The 17,982-nt window shown below is 44.3% G+C and overlaps 1 protein-coding gene across 1 annotated transcript; it reads right to left on the bottom strand.

The window, feature by feature from the left end:
- Positions 1-4,738: 4,738 nt before the first annotated feature.
- On the bottom strand, positions 4,739-15,954 carry LOC130490463 (serine protease 33-like). The gene is made up of 6 exons (XM_056864290.1): positions 15,900-15,954; positions 15,120-15,140; positions 13,412-13,577; positions 11,326-11,603; positions 9,850-10,025; positions 4,739-4,918 (listed from the first exon to the last, which is right to left on the bottom strand). The coding sequence occupies exons 1-6, from the start codon at positions 15,952-15,954 to the stop codon at positions 4,739-4,741; spliced, it is 876 nt and encodes a 291-aa protein (XP_056720268.1).
- Positions 15,955-17,982: the final 2,028 nt, after the last annotated feature.

Raw genomic sequence — 17,982 nt, 5'->3', positions numbered from 1 at the left:
AAACAAAATGATGAGAAATCTAATGACAGATGTCATCTATGCCATATGATTTGGCCCTTGTGTGCCACCAAAAGTGACATTTATAATTACTTTTCTTAAATTCCTGGCCAGTGATCAAATAGGAAGTAATAAATTTAATACCTCAGACGTGATAAATAATGAGCTGTGAATTTGTGGGCAAGCTAGTTTGGGGGAGTCTTTGATTCACTCTGAACAAATAAGTTATATATTTAACAGCAGAAGGCTTCTGCTGGCAGATGCTGGAGTGCAATCAGCAGGTGAGAACTGTTGCCAGCCAGCTCTGTTACTGGTTGCCTCTTTGGCATCTCGGCCATTGTTGGCAAAAGGGGGCTGGACTAACTGGACCTCCGGTCTGAACTAGCCTGGCTTCTCTTTTAGGTGCAGATTTACAAATGAATATAAGTCTGCTTTTAATGGACTTTTTTCTACTAGATGTGCAATAGGACTTTTTAAAAAAACTGGCCCTTGCTCGAGGTCACTGGATTATACCCATGCCAGTTACCTGCCTCAGGTGGGAATTCTTCCATTGCTGCCCCCTCTCCTCTGCAGCCAGTAGGATGACAGTGGGGGCCAGAAATGACATTGGGCTACACATCAAAATTGTGTGTGGTCTGTGACATCAGGTGCTTCCGGCGACACTCTAGAAACTCTATGGAATTACCATAGAGTTTCTAGGGCATCAGTTGATGCCATACTTGGGTTTTCACCCAGATGTGACATCACCACGCAGCTCAATGTCATGTCTGACTCTTGCTTTACCTCCCCCCCCCCCCACAGGCTCCTGGGGGTGCCAGCACTGGCCTAGTATCCCTGCTGGATTACAGTCTTAAACGTTGCACATGACGTGTATCATGTGCACATGACCCGTGCATCTCACACACAAAAAAAAGAGGAAGACCATATCTCTCCAGCAGAGGGCAATGCAGGAAAACACACAGTTTAAGCCTTGGGATCTCCATCTGCCTAAAAGGTAAAGTGGCCACAAGGGGGCCTTGAAGGTAGAGGGATTTAACGCTTCGCCCCTCTGTTCATTTTCACAACCGAGTTCCCTGAACTATCATTAGTATTTAAAAAAGGGAGGAAAGATGTGACCTTTAAACACCTGTCTCACCGAGAAATGAAAAGCTACAGCCACCCATCTATAGATCTCCAGAGCTGTAAGCTGGTCATCAGATGGACCCAAACATGGGGAAGGGCAAGAATGTCAGGCATATGGGGCACAGTATCAGAGAGAGATGGGGGTAGGTAAAGTACAGGGCAAATACAGTACCTCCTCCACCACCTTTGGGAGCTGGAAGTATAAGGCTGTGTGTGCTCTAGGATTTTCAGGGAGGGGGGAGCACATCTGTCTGCTGGAGCCGTTCATTGTCTTTGAGCAGAAGCCTGATGAAAAACAGCTTGCTATAGGGCTGCCAGGTCCCTCTTCGCCACTGGCTGGAAGTTTTGGGGGTGGAGCCTGAGGAGGGCGAGGTTTAGACATTACTGCAAACATTGGTAATGATGGAAAGTTGTGGGTGACACCTTATAGAAAACCAACTGACAGGGGAGCCGTCCTTCATTACAATTCATACCACCCAAATCATTTAAAGAACAATTTGCCATATGGCCAACTTTTGCATTTAAAAAGAAATGCCACAAAGCAGGGTGATTTTGAAAATGTTGTGTGTGCTTTACGGGAAACTTTGACTAAGAGAGGTTATCCTGTCGAGGTGTATGAGAAAGCAAAAAGAAGAGCAGATGCACGCAACCATGAGGAATTGTTTTAAGAGGAGAGAGAGGCAGCAAGATAGGTTTGTTAGTTCACTCCAATATACCCCGTTGGTAGGTGAGATTAAAAGAATATTAAACAGACACTGGCATATACTAAATACTATTCCAGGCTGTTCCACACCCCTTTGATTGGGTATCGGCGTACTGTATCTTTAAGGGACAGGCTGGTGCACTCAGAGATCAAAATGAGATCTGTTATCTCCAATACAGAGGTCCACTTTCGCTGTGGGTCCTGCGCAATGTGCGCATATGCTCTGCTAGTTAAGAGGTTTACCTACATTAAGACGGGGTTTAGTTTTGAACTTAAATCATTTACTAACTGCAATTCATCCAATGTGATTAATGCCCTGGTTTGCCCATGCCAATTGATTTACATAGGAAAGACTCGCCACCCATTGAATTTGTGTATTGGGGAGCACCGCTCACACATTAGGAATGATGTGGTTGAAACCCTGGTCGTGGATCATTTTAGAAAATTCAAGCACCTGGACACGGACCTTTGGTTTTTTGCTTTATGGCAATTTCAGCGTTAAAAGTATGTTAGATCCAACATACAAAAGATCAAGAGGCTATGTTTAATATGGTAGTTCCCAATGACTTGTATGCCGCATGTGATTTTTCAGGATTTCCATAAGTTTTGTTTAGGATCACTCCCATAATGATGAACTAATGCCCTGAGTTCCTCCCTGAATGATTTTAAACACCTGTAATTCTTTGTGAATGTATGGCACTTGATATGAAGCAGTGAAACGTCTATACAGCGTGTTACTTTGTGTTGTAAAAAGCTGGTGGGTAAATTGAAATGATGATTGTGGATTATTGCGTGCTTATCTGAAGCTTTGTTTATAATGTGCACAGCTTCAATATTAGTATATTGTGTATTATTAGGGGAAAGGCATCAATATGAAGTGGTGATATGCCTATGAAATATTGGATGTATTCTGACCCGCTGAAATTGGCTGAAATTATAAAAATAGGCAACTGGTGGAAAAAAACAGCAGAGTGGCAGAAACACAATGGGATTGCACTGAAGAAAGGGTGGCTGAAGATGATTATAACTGAAACAGGGAGAAGCTACCGAAAACCTGTAACACCCATTCCACCCATTTGTTTGGACTGCTACCATTATTGTATTATTGTTTTGAACAAATAACAATACCAAGGCCACTGTTTGCGTCGTTAGAAAGAATGAGGATGCACTTGTAATTTGTCTTAAATGAATATGAAGACTTATTTGCGACTATAGTTGAACCATTTGAAGCTGTGTTTTGATTTATTATATTATAAGGGTTAAATTGATGCCATAGTGGCTGCGTATTTCTCATCCATTTTGACTTTATCAGCTCAAGCTCTGTTTTTGATACCACCTGGAAGTTGGCAACTCTAGCAGTATCCCAACACTTGCTTCATTATCATCTCTCTAGGTGAAAAGAACAAATACATATTTTTGTGTCTTCTGTCTGTCCCTCATTGGCATCCAATGAGTGTACCTTTCTTTTCTTTTTCTTTTTTTGCCATCTGGTCAAAGCTGACTTATGGCAACCCCATGGGGTTTTCAAGGCAAGAGACCGTCGGAGGTAGTTTGCCGTTGCCTGCCTCCTCCTCGTGCCCTGGATTTCCTTGGTGGTTTCCCATCCAAATACTAGCCAAGTCCGACCCTGCTTAGAGATCTGACGAGATCAGGCTAGACTTAGCTATCCAGGTCAGGGCTCCTGTGCTTATAGCTTGATTCTGTTGCAGGTATAATTTCAGAAAAGCATCACTGAGGTCAGTCAAGCTTACACAGAAGCAAATATGCCTATTACTGCAAACCTAATGCCTTAAAAAATGAAGTTTTTTCTCCTAAATGAAGTTCTCCTAAAATCTGCCTTCAAGACCCATGGGGAACAACCCATGCGGGTTTTTCCGAACATGGATTTTATACACAGAAAGAGCTCAATAGTAGACAAGTCAAGTTTATTAATACAGTCGACTGACCAATCACGTGCCAACCCATCAAAATTTCCAGACACAATAGTTTTGCACCGCAGAATCACAGACTGCCCGTACCTATAAAGGTGTAAGGTCAATAAAAGCAACCCCTGGTTAAAATTATCACATTAAAATTGATAAAATTGTAAAATAGTCTAACAATCATTCTCTAATAAAGCTCTGCGTATTTTTTAATAGCAACAGCGCAAAACTTGGCAGCTTGGAGCGTAAGCGGAGGGTCTTCTCCTAATAGGAGTTTCTTTGTCAAAAGATCAACTGACTCATCAGGGAATTTACCAAGTAGGGGAGAAATAAGCTTTGATCTAACTTCGTGGTAGAATGGGCAACATATCAGTGCATGTTGATGGCTTCAATGTCCCCTGTTCCACACGGACATAACTCTCTGATCTAGGGATCTTCTTATATTTCCCTTCTAAAACAGCCAATGGTAGGGCCTGGCATCTGGCAAGGGTAAAGGCCTTCCTATAATTAATAGACTCAAGATGATAAAAATAAGCTGCAAGTGAGACCAAGTATCTAGATTTATCAAGTACTAGGGGAAATGGTGATTTTCCAAGGTCTGTCTGGTATCCAATGTCTTCCACCCTTTGCTTCAAGGAACTTGATGCTTGATCTACACCCATGGCTAACAGGGTAGGTGGAGAAAGGCCCAGGCAAGCAAGCTCAATAGTAAAATATATGTTCTGTGTGAAGATCCAAGATTCCACCCCCAGGACCACCAAATCAAGGGCTGGAAAGGCCTCTAACTATGGCTTTGGAGATCTCCATTAACACCAGTGAAAGCTGACATTACGTGGGTTGGCGTCTCAATTGTAGCATAGCCCTGTGGCAGAGCACCTGATTTGTATGCCGAAGGTCCCAAGTTTAACCCCAGTATCTCCAGTTAAGACAGCGAGTGATGGGAAAGATGGGAGAACCAATCAGAGAACACAGTATGGGGCTAAATTGACCATTGTCAATTAGCACACGGGAGATGGGCTCCACTTCTAGTGTGTTGAATCCAGTCCATGTAGGAGGTAATCCGGGTGTGGATGTTAGGTCGGTTGGCCTGTTCACAGAAAAGCCCGAAGCTCACCACTCCAGCCAGGAACCAAGTGCCATTCTGCTTGCAGGCCAGGGGTCCCCCTGAGTCGCCCTGGAAAGACAGAAACAAGGAAACATGGGACACGGTTGCATTTGCGTAAAAAGACAGGAAAGAGTTCACAGCCCATTCAAGGAAATGCTTCCCCCACCCCAGTCTAGACATGAGGGCATGAAACCTGATTACAGTATATCAGTTGCAAGGGGGGTGAACTCTTAGCATGCTCAGAGGCACTTCTTCTTTCACCAAGGAAGACACTAAACTCATCTCTCTAGGAGACCCAGCATGGTGTAGTGGTTAGGAGCAGCGGTTTGGAGCAGTGGACTTTGATCTGGAGAAACAGGTTTGATTCCCCACTCCTCCACATGAGCGGCGGAGGCTAATCTGGTGAACTGGATTTGTTCCCCCACTCCTACACACAAAGCCAGCTGGTTGACCTTGGGCTAGTCACAGCTCTCTTAGAGCTAGGGTTGCCAACTACCAGGTAGTGCAAGAATCTTAGGCTATAATTACTACAACACAAATGAGTGAAACATCAAAGTGTAATCAATGCATACAATAGTGGAAAGGGACAAACATACAACTATATACAATGGTATTTCAATAGTCCACAAAGGTATGTATAAATGTGTTTTTTTTCAATAGTCCATCAGGGTACATAGATCCAAGAAGATTCCAATAGTTGGTCACAAGACCTCAGCAGATGTGTAAAAGACTATTATGAAAGGAAGACGATAGTTTCATTTTTCATCAGTTCCATTCCTATGTCAAAAATCATTCTATTAAAATATTGCTACTAGGCATAATGGATCAATAAATATCAATAAATATCAATAAATATCAAAATGTCCATGTACTTACAATTCATGCAGTTCAAAAGGTATACAAGGTTCAAAAATTCATTTCTTCCCCTTAGGGATAACTCTTATAACTATATCCATTGGCAAATGTAATAGTCCATATGACTTAAAATCTATAGAGGATATAGTTGGAATAAACAGAAGTCATTGCAAATGTAACAGTTCCACAAGGGATACACAAAGTGAATGCTCAGCCGCTGGTTACAAAAGCTTAAATGAAGTACAGGTGGCACATGTACTATGCTGTTTCTTAAAGGGGCAGTATCAAATAAAGCAAGATAGGTCATTTTCAGCATTTAGTCCTTGGGGTTCTAGAGATTGAAATAAATTAATGAAATATGCCTCTTTCTGCCTTAAAAGTCATTCATTATTCCTTTTGTCAAAGAGTTTACCCTTGAGTCGCCAAACTACAAAAAAACGAAGTTCATTTTCATTGTGGCGAGCTTTAAGGAACGAATTCCTGCCCTAATTCTGGATTTATGTTCCAAAATCCTGGTTTTTATGGGCCGAATACTGGAACCAACATAAATCAACTGGCAAGGGCAAAGTAAACAATAAACACAGAATTTCGTGTTGCAATTAGAAAAGCTGTTAAGTTTAAAAGTAAAATTGCTGTCAGCACGTTTAAATTCTTTGACTTCTAAAGCCAGGTTACATGCAAGACATTTATTACAGCGAAAGTGGCCCTTAATATTAGTGCCCTCATTATGATCACAAATTAAGTCGGCATGGACCAATTTGTCTCTAATAGACATGGTTCTGCTATAGCCGATTTTGGGGATTTGTTGACAGCCAGGGACATTGGAGAGGAGGTGCCAGTGTTTGTGGATAATTGCAGTAATATGACTGGAAAGGTGGTTGAAACGGAAGGCAAAGGTGAGTGGTTTATTAGTGGCATGTTCTTTCTGTTCATTACAATACAGGACTTCTTCCCTACTTTTCATATTGGCTCTAGTTCTAGCTTGTTGTACAGTATGAATGGGATAGCCCCGGTCCCTTAAAGATGACGTCAGTGCCTGTGTATGTTTGTCCCTTTCCACTATTGTATGCATTGATTACACTTTGATGTTTCACTCATTTGTGTTGTAGTAATTATAGCCTAAGATTCCTGCACTACTTTCCTTATCCTTGATATTCGTGCAGAGGTGTTGATTTTGGTTTGCTCAACTGCCAGGTAGTAGCAGGAGATCTCCTGCTAATTCAACTGATCTCCAGCCGATAGAGATCAGATCACCTGGAGAAAAATGGCCACTTTGGCAATTGAACTCTATGGCATTGAAGTCCCTCCCCTCCCCAAACCCCGCCCTCTTCAGGCTCTGCCCCCAAAATCTCCTGCCGGTTGAGAAGAGGGACCTGGCAACCCTACTTAGAGCTCTCTCAGCCTCACCTACCTCATCACCATCATCATTCCTTTATTGGCATAAAAACATAATACAAAAAGGGTACAAAAGGAATGAAGAGATTAAAAAGTGCCTTTTATGGCATAGTTAAAAGACAGTTACATCAAATAACGCTGTTTGTTGATACTGCCGTCTAATTAACCATTTGGCTGGCTTTTTAAAGCAAACTTTAAAAACTGTGCCACCGTCTCCAATATTGTTCAATAAATAGGAAACGTTAAAAGAATCTGAGACTTTCTGTCTATTAACCAACAGGGGGCTTAAAAGTTCGTTACGAGATTCTGTGTAAAAACTACAATAAAATAAGACGTGAGCAACCGTTTCAATACAATTGTTGCCACAAGGGCAAAGCCTGTCAGAGGGATTTTCCGAAATCTGCCTTCAAGTAGCGCAGATGGCAAAACATTAAATCTGGCCAGAGTAATGGTTCTACAGTGAGAAGGATCACACAGGTGAGATAAGTATGGGGAGGGATGATAAACATCAAAAGGTACCCCTAAATTTGATGGGGAGCATGTTTTATTAGTAGCACTGTTTAGGTCTTGAAGTCCTATATCTAAGAGCCTGCATTTTATCCTTTGAAAAGCTTCTGCCTCAGTAAGCATAAGCAAGGAGTCGAGGTTAAAGCCAATGCGGCATATGGGACACAACAGGGCATGCCCATTATTTTTCAGAGGAATTTGGCTTGGGTGCGTTCCAGTGGATAACCTAATGCACTAATCCAGACAGGAATACCATACAGCAATTGCACGTTGACTTTGGCTTTAGTTAAAGACCTTAAGGGGAGCAGGAATATATTGATTTCTTCTATTGAAAAAAACCCTGAATAATTGCTAATGAGCTAAATTCTGATGATTTAGTTGCAAATTGATAATGGGTTTTCCAAGATGCATTATGATGGAAATAAATGCCTAAATACTTAAAATATTTGATCTGCTCAAGTGAGTTGCCACCAATTATCCATTTAAGTGGTTTCCAGGACTTTGAGAATACCAGGACCTTAGATTTTGCATCGTTCCACACCAGACCATTTGCAGTACAATACTCTATTAAGAGCTCTCTCAGGCCCACCTACCTAACAGGGTGTCTGTTGGGAGGGGAGGGAAGGTGATTGTAAACTGGTTTGAGTCTCCCTTAAGTGGTAGAGAAAGTCGGCATACAAAAAACAACTCTTCTTCTTAAACTAGACATGATAGGGGCTACCGTACACATATCCACCCCATTCATACATAACCGTAACTCAAAATTTGCAGAGTACGACAAGGGAAGCCTCTGCCCCATGGTGCTTCCAAGTTATTCCAGCAGAGGGTGAGTTTGAGTAGGAGAGGGATTCTGTGTCCAATACTTTACAGAAAAGGTGGATGCTGAGAGGGGATTTGAAGGGAGGTAGAAGGGGGGCATGACACCATGATTCTGGGAGGTAGTTTCCATATAAAGGGCAGCAAGGGGGGGAAGGTGGAGTCATTTAGGGGAGCAAGCAGGAGATAGATGGCCGAGGCTGGGGCAGCTGGAAGATCATAGGTTACAAGGAGCCATCCATTGCTGAAGTGTACAGACATGTTAAGGAACTGGGGGGCTTCTACCTCAGCCACATGCTCCACACCCACATTTCTATCAAATTTATTTCATGTACTTAATTTATACCCTAACTTTCTCCTAGGATTGCCAACCCCCACATGGTGGTTGGAGATCTCCCGTGATTACAACTGATCTCCAGGTGATAGAAATCGGTTCCCCTGGAGAAAATGGCTGCTCTGTCAATTGGACTCTATGGCATTGAGGTCCCTCCCCTCCCCAAACCCCTCCCTTCTCAGGTTCCACCCCCAAAATCTCCAGGTATTTCTCAACCTGGAGCTGGGAACCCTACTTTCTCCCCAGATGGGAACCCAAAGAAGCAGCCTATGGCTAGGGTTGCCAGGTCCCTCTTTGCCACCAGTGGGAGATTTTTGGGGAGGAACCTGAGGAAGGCGGGGTTTGCAAAGGGATGGGACTTCAATGCCATAGAGTTCAATTGCCAAAGTGGCTATTTTTCTCCAGGTGAACTGATCTCTATCGGCTGGAGATCAGTTGAATTAGCAGGATATCTCCTGCTACTACCTGGCAGTTGGCAACCCTACCTATTACCCTTCTTTTAAGGTCATCATAACTACTTCCTCCCTGTTTCACCAACCCCATCTCATGTCTTGGGAAGCATTAATACTGAAATCTCCAGGAAGAGACCTTCTAGCACCATCATCCTCCCAAATGTGTCTTCCATGCTAGGCAGGGTTGCCAGCTCTGGGGTGGGAAATACCTGGAAATTTTGGAGCTGGAGCTTAAGGAGGGTGGCGTTTGGGGAAGGGGGGAATTTAAAAGGGTACAATGCCATAGAATCCACCTTCCAAAGCGTCCATTTTCTCCAGGTAAGCTGATCTCTGTCGCCTGGAGATCAGTTGTAATAGCAGATCTCCAGCCACCACTTGGAGGTTGGCAACCCTACTACTAGGTGCCAATTTCTAGCTGGAGGTGGGAGCTGACCACCTTCAGGCTCCCGGAAGCAGACATTTCCCCCGCTTATTTACAGGAAGCACCTTCTTTCATGAAATCCCATCTGCTGCTAAATAATTCTCCCATCAAAAGTCACAGCAAACTCTATTTAAAGGCCCACATGTAAAAGAAACAAGAAGCCCTAGTTGCCACACAGTAGGCCTCTTGCTCTTGGCTCTGTCTGAGCCAGAGATCTTACCTGGCATACATTCTTCTTCCCTTCCGGGTACCCAGTGCAGATCATGTCTTCGTGGATCAGCCTGTAGCCTTCCGGCACAGTGTAGGAGAAGGTGTTGTCGTGGTACATGCGGTCACAGTCCTCCACTCCTAGGATGGGCACCTCCACCTCCTGCAGGGTCCGAGTGAGAAAGGGGGCTGGGAAAGGGGGAGGGGGGGACTGAGACTGGGCTCAAACTGGAGAAAAAGACTCAACGTTTCTTCTCATGCTCACTCGGACTTTGGCATTGTGATCCCAAAGCAGAGTGATATACTTCTAGGTCCACTGAAGTCAATAGTCTGACATAGGGTTGCCAACCTGCAGGTGACTCTTGTCGTCTCATGGCGTGACCAAAATACGATAGCCGCAGTTTAGTCATTTTAGCTTCTAGGGTCAGTTCTGGCTTGATTTTTACCAATATAACTTGATTTACCAATATAACTGTTGGAGTGAGCAACTAAGCATGCCTGGACATTAGGGGGCGCTACATCACTTTTAGTGTGTTTAAGTGTTATCCCCTTGAATGGGATGTCCCTCTCTTTGTCTTAACCCGTCTTAACCCTTTGATCCCTCCTCTTTCTGTGTGTCCATTGTTCTTCCCACCCTACACATGGATCTTCATGGAGTCACATGTATAGGAGTCTCTTCTATAGAAACAATGCCTCATACTCTCATACACATGATGCCAGATCAGCTTGGCCTACTGTTGCCAATCTCCAGGTATTAGCTGGAGATATCCTGCTATTGCGACTGATCTCCAGCCAATAGAGACCAGTTCACCTGGAGAAAAGGGCCGCTTTGGCTATTGGACTCTATGGCATTGAAGTCCCTCCCCTCCCACCTTCCTCAGGCTCCGCCCAAAAACTGTTGTGCCTAAATATAAGGGCTGGTTTAAAACACTATGTAATATGCACACACATAAAAGCTTTAGAGAAGTTGGCATCCAAAGGCTTTGAGCCAACAAATCATACTCTCACTGCCTGGTACTGCCTCTCACCATAATGAGAGAGAGCTGTCTTTGACAGACACAGTTACTCTTACATCTATCCTTAGGAATGTAGTTTCTGTTTCCTAGCTCACAAGATCAAGCACCCGCTTAGTTACGCCTTTGGGCAATATCTATAGGCTATGCTAATTAACTTACTGGTAGACACCTAATGTGTATTGGTTCTTTTGTAATACGAAATGTTTCCTTGTAAGGCAATGTACTTTCCCCCGATCCTAAAGTATAAAGGAACTATCCCATGCTTTGTTCCTTTGTGAGTAACCCTGTGCCTTATCTGTTGTTAACTCACCCATCTCTGTGTTTAGCTAAATAAAGAACTGTTTGCTTTTGAACTTAACCTCCTCCTTGCTGTCTGTTCATTGGACTCTATAAGACAGCCAGGCACTTCAAAACCTCCCGCCAATGGCGAAGAGGTACTTACCAACCCTAGGCCCCACCAAGCTCGTTCTTACCTCTCTCATAGAGGTGGCCCCAACCGGTCACCCAGCATGACATTCCAGCGGGGAAGGGGTCCAGATCCAAAGTACCAGGCAGACAGATGGGCAAGATGGTCCGGGAGAACCGGACGGGCTCTTCCAGCTGCAGGAGTGCGATGTCGGCGCTCAGCCCTTTTCCGGCGTAATACGGATGCACTATGATTTTGCTGATACCGGACGAGACCATGCTGGGCAAAGGTTTGGAAAACTCATATTCTCCCAGGTGCACTCGATACTCGTCTGGGACCAGCGGTCTGAATGGTAGGGGGAAATCCAAAGAAAAATTAGGGGGGGCGTCAAACTTATTTTTTACAAGGGCCGCATGTGACATAAATGTCACTTGGTTGGGCCGGGCCATGCCTCGCCAGCCCAGATCAGGACTTCAGGAGGTGGCTGCCTCAGCTGGCTTGCTGGCTGGATAGGAGCTCTCAGGGGGCTCTGTGTTTGGCACCCCTTCTGCTAAGTTTAAGCCTATACTCAGCCTCAGGGTTCATTTGGTCTGGAGACCAAGCCTTATGAGGAAAGGCGGAGGGACAGGGTTGCCAGGTCCCTCTTCGCCACCGGCAAGAGGTTTTCGGGGCAGAGCCTGAGGGCGGGGGTTGGGGAGGGGAGAGACTTCAATGCCATAGAGTCCAGTTCCCAAAGCGGCCATTTTCTCCAGGTGAACTGATCTCTACCGGTTGGAGATCAGTTGTAATAGCGGGAGATCTCCAGCTACTACCTGGAGGTTGGCAACCCTACTAATTAGGACTGCCAACCTCCAGGTGGGGCCTAGAGATAGGGTTGCCAGCTCCAGGTTGAAAATTACCTGGAGATTTTTGGGATGGAGCCTGAAGAGGGCAGGGTTTGGTGAGGGGAGGGGAGGGACTTCAGTGCCATAGAGTCCAATGAACACAAACTGATTTGAAATTAAAGAAAAATACTGTTATTGTCACACATAATATTCTAGATTGGTGTTGAATTCACACACATGCCAATATCATAAACATATGATATTGGGATTGTGTATATGTTTATGATATTGACATGTGTGTGAATTCAACACCAATCTAGAATATTATGTGTGGCAATAACACTATTTTTCTTTAATTTCAAATCAGTTTGTGTTCATTATTATAAAGTATACTTAGTGGTATATTATATTGTACACCGCATATCTTAAATTTGAGCCCATATGCTGGTTGTTGCAACCACCTGGAGGTTGGCAACCCTACCTAAAGATCTCCAAGCATTACAACTCATCTCAAGTACAGAGATGAATTCCCTTGGAGAAAATGGCTGCTTTGGTGGGTCGGCTCTATCCTCAGATCTCCAGGAGTCTCCCAGCCCAGAGTTGGCATCCCCATCTGGCTCACCACACTACATCAGAGACCATAAAGCAAGGAGATGCTAATAGATTAGCCAGCACCAAAGAGCAAGGAGATGCTAATAGATTAGCCAGCACAGGAGTGTAATATCTGTATCCTGATGCCTAGTAATAGTAACTCATATTTATATAGAAAATTTCAGTGTTCAATACATCTGACCCACATTCTATCAGCACTCACGATAAATGGATTGGTCTAATGAACCACTCCTTACCTGGATACCCATATTACAGGTTTGCGAATACCTGATTCTAATCACAACTCACAGATTATACCATTTTGGCATTAGCGACGGTAGAATTGGTCCATTGTTGAATTTATACTGATCCTGGCACAACTCACTGCCATCCCTCTGTCTCCCCCTAGTGGTGCAGAGGAGGTAGTGCCTCCTCAGCCTCTTTTCCTCACCCTTTGAAGCGAAATGTTTAATACGGTCTCAGACCAACAATGAAAAACTTTTACATAATAAAAATAGTATCTATATACATCAGTACATCAATAAATATATAATCAAACATTCGTAGGGGAACTATTAAAAACATAAGCTTAATTAGAACACAGTTAAAACTAATTCATTGGGTTCGACCCATGCTCGTCTAGTCTTCATAATTCGCCATTCAAATTTGGCCATTTTAAAAGCTAACTCCCCCTAGTGGTGCAGAGGAGGTAGTGCCTCCTCAGCCTCTTTTCCTCACCCTTCGAAACAATGCGCGGCCGTCACCACCCACTGGGACGAGATGAGGCTCCCGCCACAAATGTGCACCCTGTTTTTCCGTATGCTGACTTGCCAGGGCCATTTCCCTTCAGCAGCATTCTCCCTCCCAACGATCCAAGGGGAAGACACTTTGGGCCGGCCACAGGCTGTGGGGAGAAGAGAGAGAGGCACGGGAGAGGGCAGAGTTAAGGTGAGCGTTCTTCCATAGCAAATACAACGGGTGCCACAGAGTTACTGAGGCCAAATATTTTTATCTTCAGGAGGAGTATCTCTTCCATTACAGGATGTGCAATCAATCAATAAAAACCAAATGGCTTTTGAGAAGAAGAAAACAAAGAAGAAGAGGAGGAGGAGGGACAGATGTAGTGATGAACAGGATGGAAGCTGTACCCGCATGGAAAATCCACAGGTTGCCCTATTCCCAGAATATGCCCGTGGCAGGCTCCTCATCCACGTAAACAGAACCTCAACATAATCTCTGCGGAGGGATTAGGTGTACAGCTAACCGAGAACTACTTGTAACAGTAGCCTCTCTGTGTCAAGCAGGAACCTCCAAGGTCCATGCAGAAGCCAGATGTTTCCAGGTGTTGCTCCAGAGCTTCTGCCAGGGCTTACTCCAGAGCTTAAGCCTCTTCCAAGGACTTTGTAAGGCAGTTTTGGTTAGGTCAGGGCTTTCATGTTTCCCGTTTCCCTGCCAATCCTGGTTCATTTCCTAAATCTCAAGGGCAGATCAAAAATCTGAACAATTAACTCATGAAAAATAATATACGGTTGTTGTAAGCAGAGAGTGAGATGTGGATGTGGGCACATAGGCGCAGTTGCCACGAGTTAATGGGGAGGAATGTGCCTTCTACAAAAAGAAGGTGGGCAGATTAATAGACAGGTAAATGAGAGGTTTTCAGGGAGAACGACTGGAACGGATGGAGAGAAAGAGAACTTGCAGGGATGCATGGAGGGTTCCAGCTCAGAAGTATTTGGGGGCATGCTCATTCTGTGTCCCCACCCCCCAGGCAATATACAGCTTCCTCAAACATTGCTGCCTGAACCTCCCCCTTCCAATAGGATCGCTGGTCAGCCCATGCAGGAGAATCAGTGAGAGCCAGTGTGGTGTAGTGGTTAAGAGCGGTGGTATGGAGCGGTGGACTCTAATCTGGAGAACCGGGTTTGATTCCTCACTCCTCCATGGGAGGCGGCATTCCTGGGGCAAAAGAGGCTAGGAAGCTACCCACAGGCAGCTCTGCCCCTAGGAACACCTCCTGGGACGCCGGCAGAGGAACCTGCACCAGATGGACGCCAGAGGGAGGCTATGATGGCAGGGGAAGCTGGTGTAGCTCCGCAGCACCCAGGCGCCAGTGGAAATGCCCCCCGTGCTGGCACAAGTGCCCATTATCATGGGATGAATGGGGACTTAAGCCACCACGGGGTCACGTTGGCTCCTAAGCTGATTCAGGGCGGGGTTAAGGAATGCGCCCTAAATCTAAAAACAGGATCCGGACTTCTGGGGGGGACACTTTCTTTTCTGAAGACCCTAAAGCTCCTAATTCATAAAGCTTCCACCCCCTCTTTCCAACCACAGGAACCTCTTTCCTGTCAAAGCCAAAGACTGAGTAGTGTCTGGCAGTCCTGACTCCCACTAAGCTTTGTAGATGTACATCTTTTTTACAGTAAAACGTGGCTGTCTTCCTTACCTGAGGGCATGGTATCAGCTCCTGGAAAAGAATTGGGGGAAAGGAGAGAGGGGGTAATATTTAGACCAGAACAAACAGTTGATATTTTGGACCCCTCCCAGTATTTTTCAAGTGTTGAAGTCAAATGGCATTTCATAAAATGCAGACTCTTCGCCTCAGTATTTTTCAACTGTTAAAGCCAAAATGACATCTTTCGTAAAATGCACAATCTTTGCCTCAGTATTTTTCAAGTTTTAAAGCCAAAATGGTATATTTCGTAAAATGCACAATTTTCGCCTCAGTATTTTTCAAGTTTTAAAGCCAAAATGGCATCTTTCGTAAAATGCAGAATCTTTGCTGAATAATGCACTTTCATTCCACTTTCAATGCACTTTAATGATTGTTTGCAAGTGGATTTTGCCATTTCACACAGTAAAATCCAGCAGCAAAGTGCATTGAAAGTGGATTGAAAACGGATTATATGGCATGTGTGAAAGTGCTCTTCGTCTCAAGCTTTCAAGCAACCAGAGTTTTGTTCCGCTGTCTGTGTCACTGGCCCCTTTGGCTAGCCACATTTCTTATTATCAACCTGTCAGCTAGCCACTAAGATCATTTCAGCTTGATAGCGGGAAAGCTTGCGATGCCAATTGCAGCACACATGAGTGTTGGGAGATTGTCGAGACGATGAGCAAGACTTGCAGAAGAAACTGGAGAAACAGTAAGGAGAAAGAAAACTGTGCATTAAATCAGCTGCACAGCAATGAAATAGCACACGAGTATCAAAATCAGCTTTTAACTCACCGTTTAGCAGAGGCAGCGTCAGAAGCCATAGAAGGAGCACTTCGATCCTGGCCATGTTCTCAGTCTCCTCACTTGTCTGAGCAATGTCATTTAAAGCCATTTTAAAGTCAGGACAAGACATTTTCAAGCAGAAATGTATCGGCAGGGTCATAAAAAGAACAAAGCTTCCATTCGGAAGAATATGGAGCTACTGTCTGCACCCCCCCCCTCCAAGACAGAAAGAACTGAGGAGTCCTGCTAATTGTCTAGACCGAAAAAGCAGAGTCAACAGACTCCCTGTGAGGAAAATGAGCAGAGATTTAAATGAGGCGATCGGTTTTAGGCGTCCAAGGGATCCCTCTTGCTTCGACCCCCTCCCCCCACCAGCAGAACGTTCGCTTTTCTTTTCCGCTTCCAGAATTTATGCAAGATTGGATCAAAGTACTTACCTACCGGCATCTTCCCACTTCTCCTCTTCCTATTCCAGGTATGTGCATGGATGCGCACTGCCTACAGTTAAGGTGAGCTGGGTCACAGCTGCCAGCAGAGCAACATAAACCTTTCTCTTCAGGTAGTCCCAGCAGACTACCAACGCAACAATAAAGTTTGCCTTTATCAATCCTATGTACACTGTATTAAAAGATAACGAAACCCCACCCAAGTATGCAAACTAAGGAACCTTTATGATTGGCTTTCCTAGAAGTTCCTGATTTCGGTCACTACATAAATTATACGTCGACATCCCATAAGTCGGCTGCGACTTGATGGCACTTTACATGCGCACATCCCTATTCCATTGGTGAGTTTCGAATCCTCTGAGCGTTAATCAAATTCGGGATTCTGTACTTCTCACCTTTGCATAAGCAAAGAGTTTTGTCGGCAGTTTCACAACTTCTTGCCCTTCAGTGTATTGGAAGCATCTTACCTTATAAAAAGGAAAGGCTCCTAGTCTTTATGGGCACAAAGGCATCGGTTTCAACAATGTGGGCTCTGACAAAACTACAGGAGCTAAGTCTGGAAGAGATCTCAGGAGCCACCTAGTCCAGTAGCTAAGCCACATCAAAAGTGCAAGCAAAGTACAAACTACATGGCTGTAAAGCAAAAAACTAATTACATCATCTTAATAATTAATTTGAACAAGTTAATACCAATCTTCAAGTTGGTAAAAAACTAAAGATATATATATTACTGGTTTCACAGAAGTGAAAAGTCCTCCTCCATTGTGTAATCCTTCTTTGAGATAAAATCCCTTTCACAGATAAAACTCTTGAGGTAATCTACTTTGGCAATATACTTGACATTTTTAAAATAAAGAATTATTCTGAGGAAGACAACTTCAAAATGGGGAGAGAGACAGCAGCCCGTCGTTTATCTGTTTACCTTGAAGAAAGATTACATTTAAAAAGAGGATTTGGGCAAGATTGAATGAAAAAGCAGTTTGAATCCAGCCTGCAGGTTTGCAGTGCTATACCTGACCATACCTCCATACCTCCAAAGGCCTTTTTGCTTGATGGGCCACAAACTTTTATATGGAACTTGACCTATCGTGAGGGGCAGGGTTCAGATTCCACGGCGAAATACACTTCTGTTCCCTTGGATTGCTGACCAGTAAGTAGTAGGGTGGCCAGGTACTAGCTGGAGATCTCCTGCTATTACAACTGATCTCCAGCCGATAGCGATCAGTTCACCTGGAGAAAAATGCCACTTTGGCAATTGGACTCTATGGCATTGAAGTCCCTCCCCTCCCCAAACCCCACCCTCCTCAGGCTCCACCCCAAATTTCAGCCCTATAGGCAAATATGAATTATTATTATTATTATTTTTAAGAATCTATACTAGTGTTGCCAGTTCCAGGTTGGGAAATTCCTGGAGATTTTGGGATGGAACCTGGGGAGGGGGGTTGGGAAGGTGAGACACCTCATGAGGGATGTGATGCCATAGATTCCACCTCCAAATGCAGCAGAAGCTATTGAGCTCCATCAATTGACCATCAGAATCCACTTGACTCCAGCTTCACCCCAGGGATGCTCTCTGAACTCCCAGAACTTTTTAAAAAAATGTTCAGAGTTGACAACCTGAGGCCCAGTTCACCTTTGGAGACTCG

This window comes from Euleptes europaea, chromosome 18 (assembly GCF_029931775.1).
Source record: "Euleptes europaea isolate rEulEur1 chromosome 18, rEulEur1.hap1, whole genome shotgun sequence".
NCBI lineage: Eukaryota > Metazoa > Chordata > Lepidosauria > Squamata > Sphaerodactylidae > Euleptes > Euleptes europaea.
Note: the sequence above shows the minus strand (reverse complement) of the source record. Positions and strands in the feature narration are given on the sequence as shown.

Bases quoted from the DNA above. Each gene is read 5' to 3' on its own strand.
- LOC130490463 (XM_056864290.1), bottom strand. From the start codon at position 15,954: ATGGCCAGGATCGAAGTGCTCCTTCTATGGCTTCTGACGCTGCCTCTG. The intron at 11,604-13,411 runs GTGAGGAAAAGA...CCTACCATTCAG, and splicing joins GCCGCGCATTGTTTCGAAGG to ACCGCTGGTCCCAGACGAGT. The intron at 10,026-11,325 runs GTAAGAACGAGC...CCCCTTTCCCAG, and splicing joins GGGCCACCTCTATGAGAGAG to CCCCCTTTCTCACTCGGACC.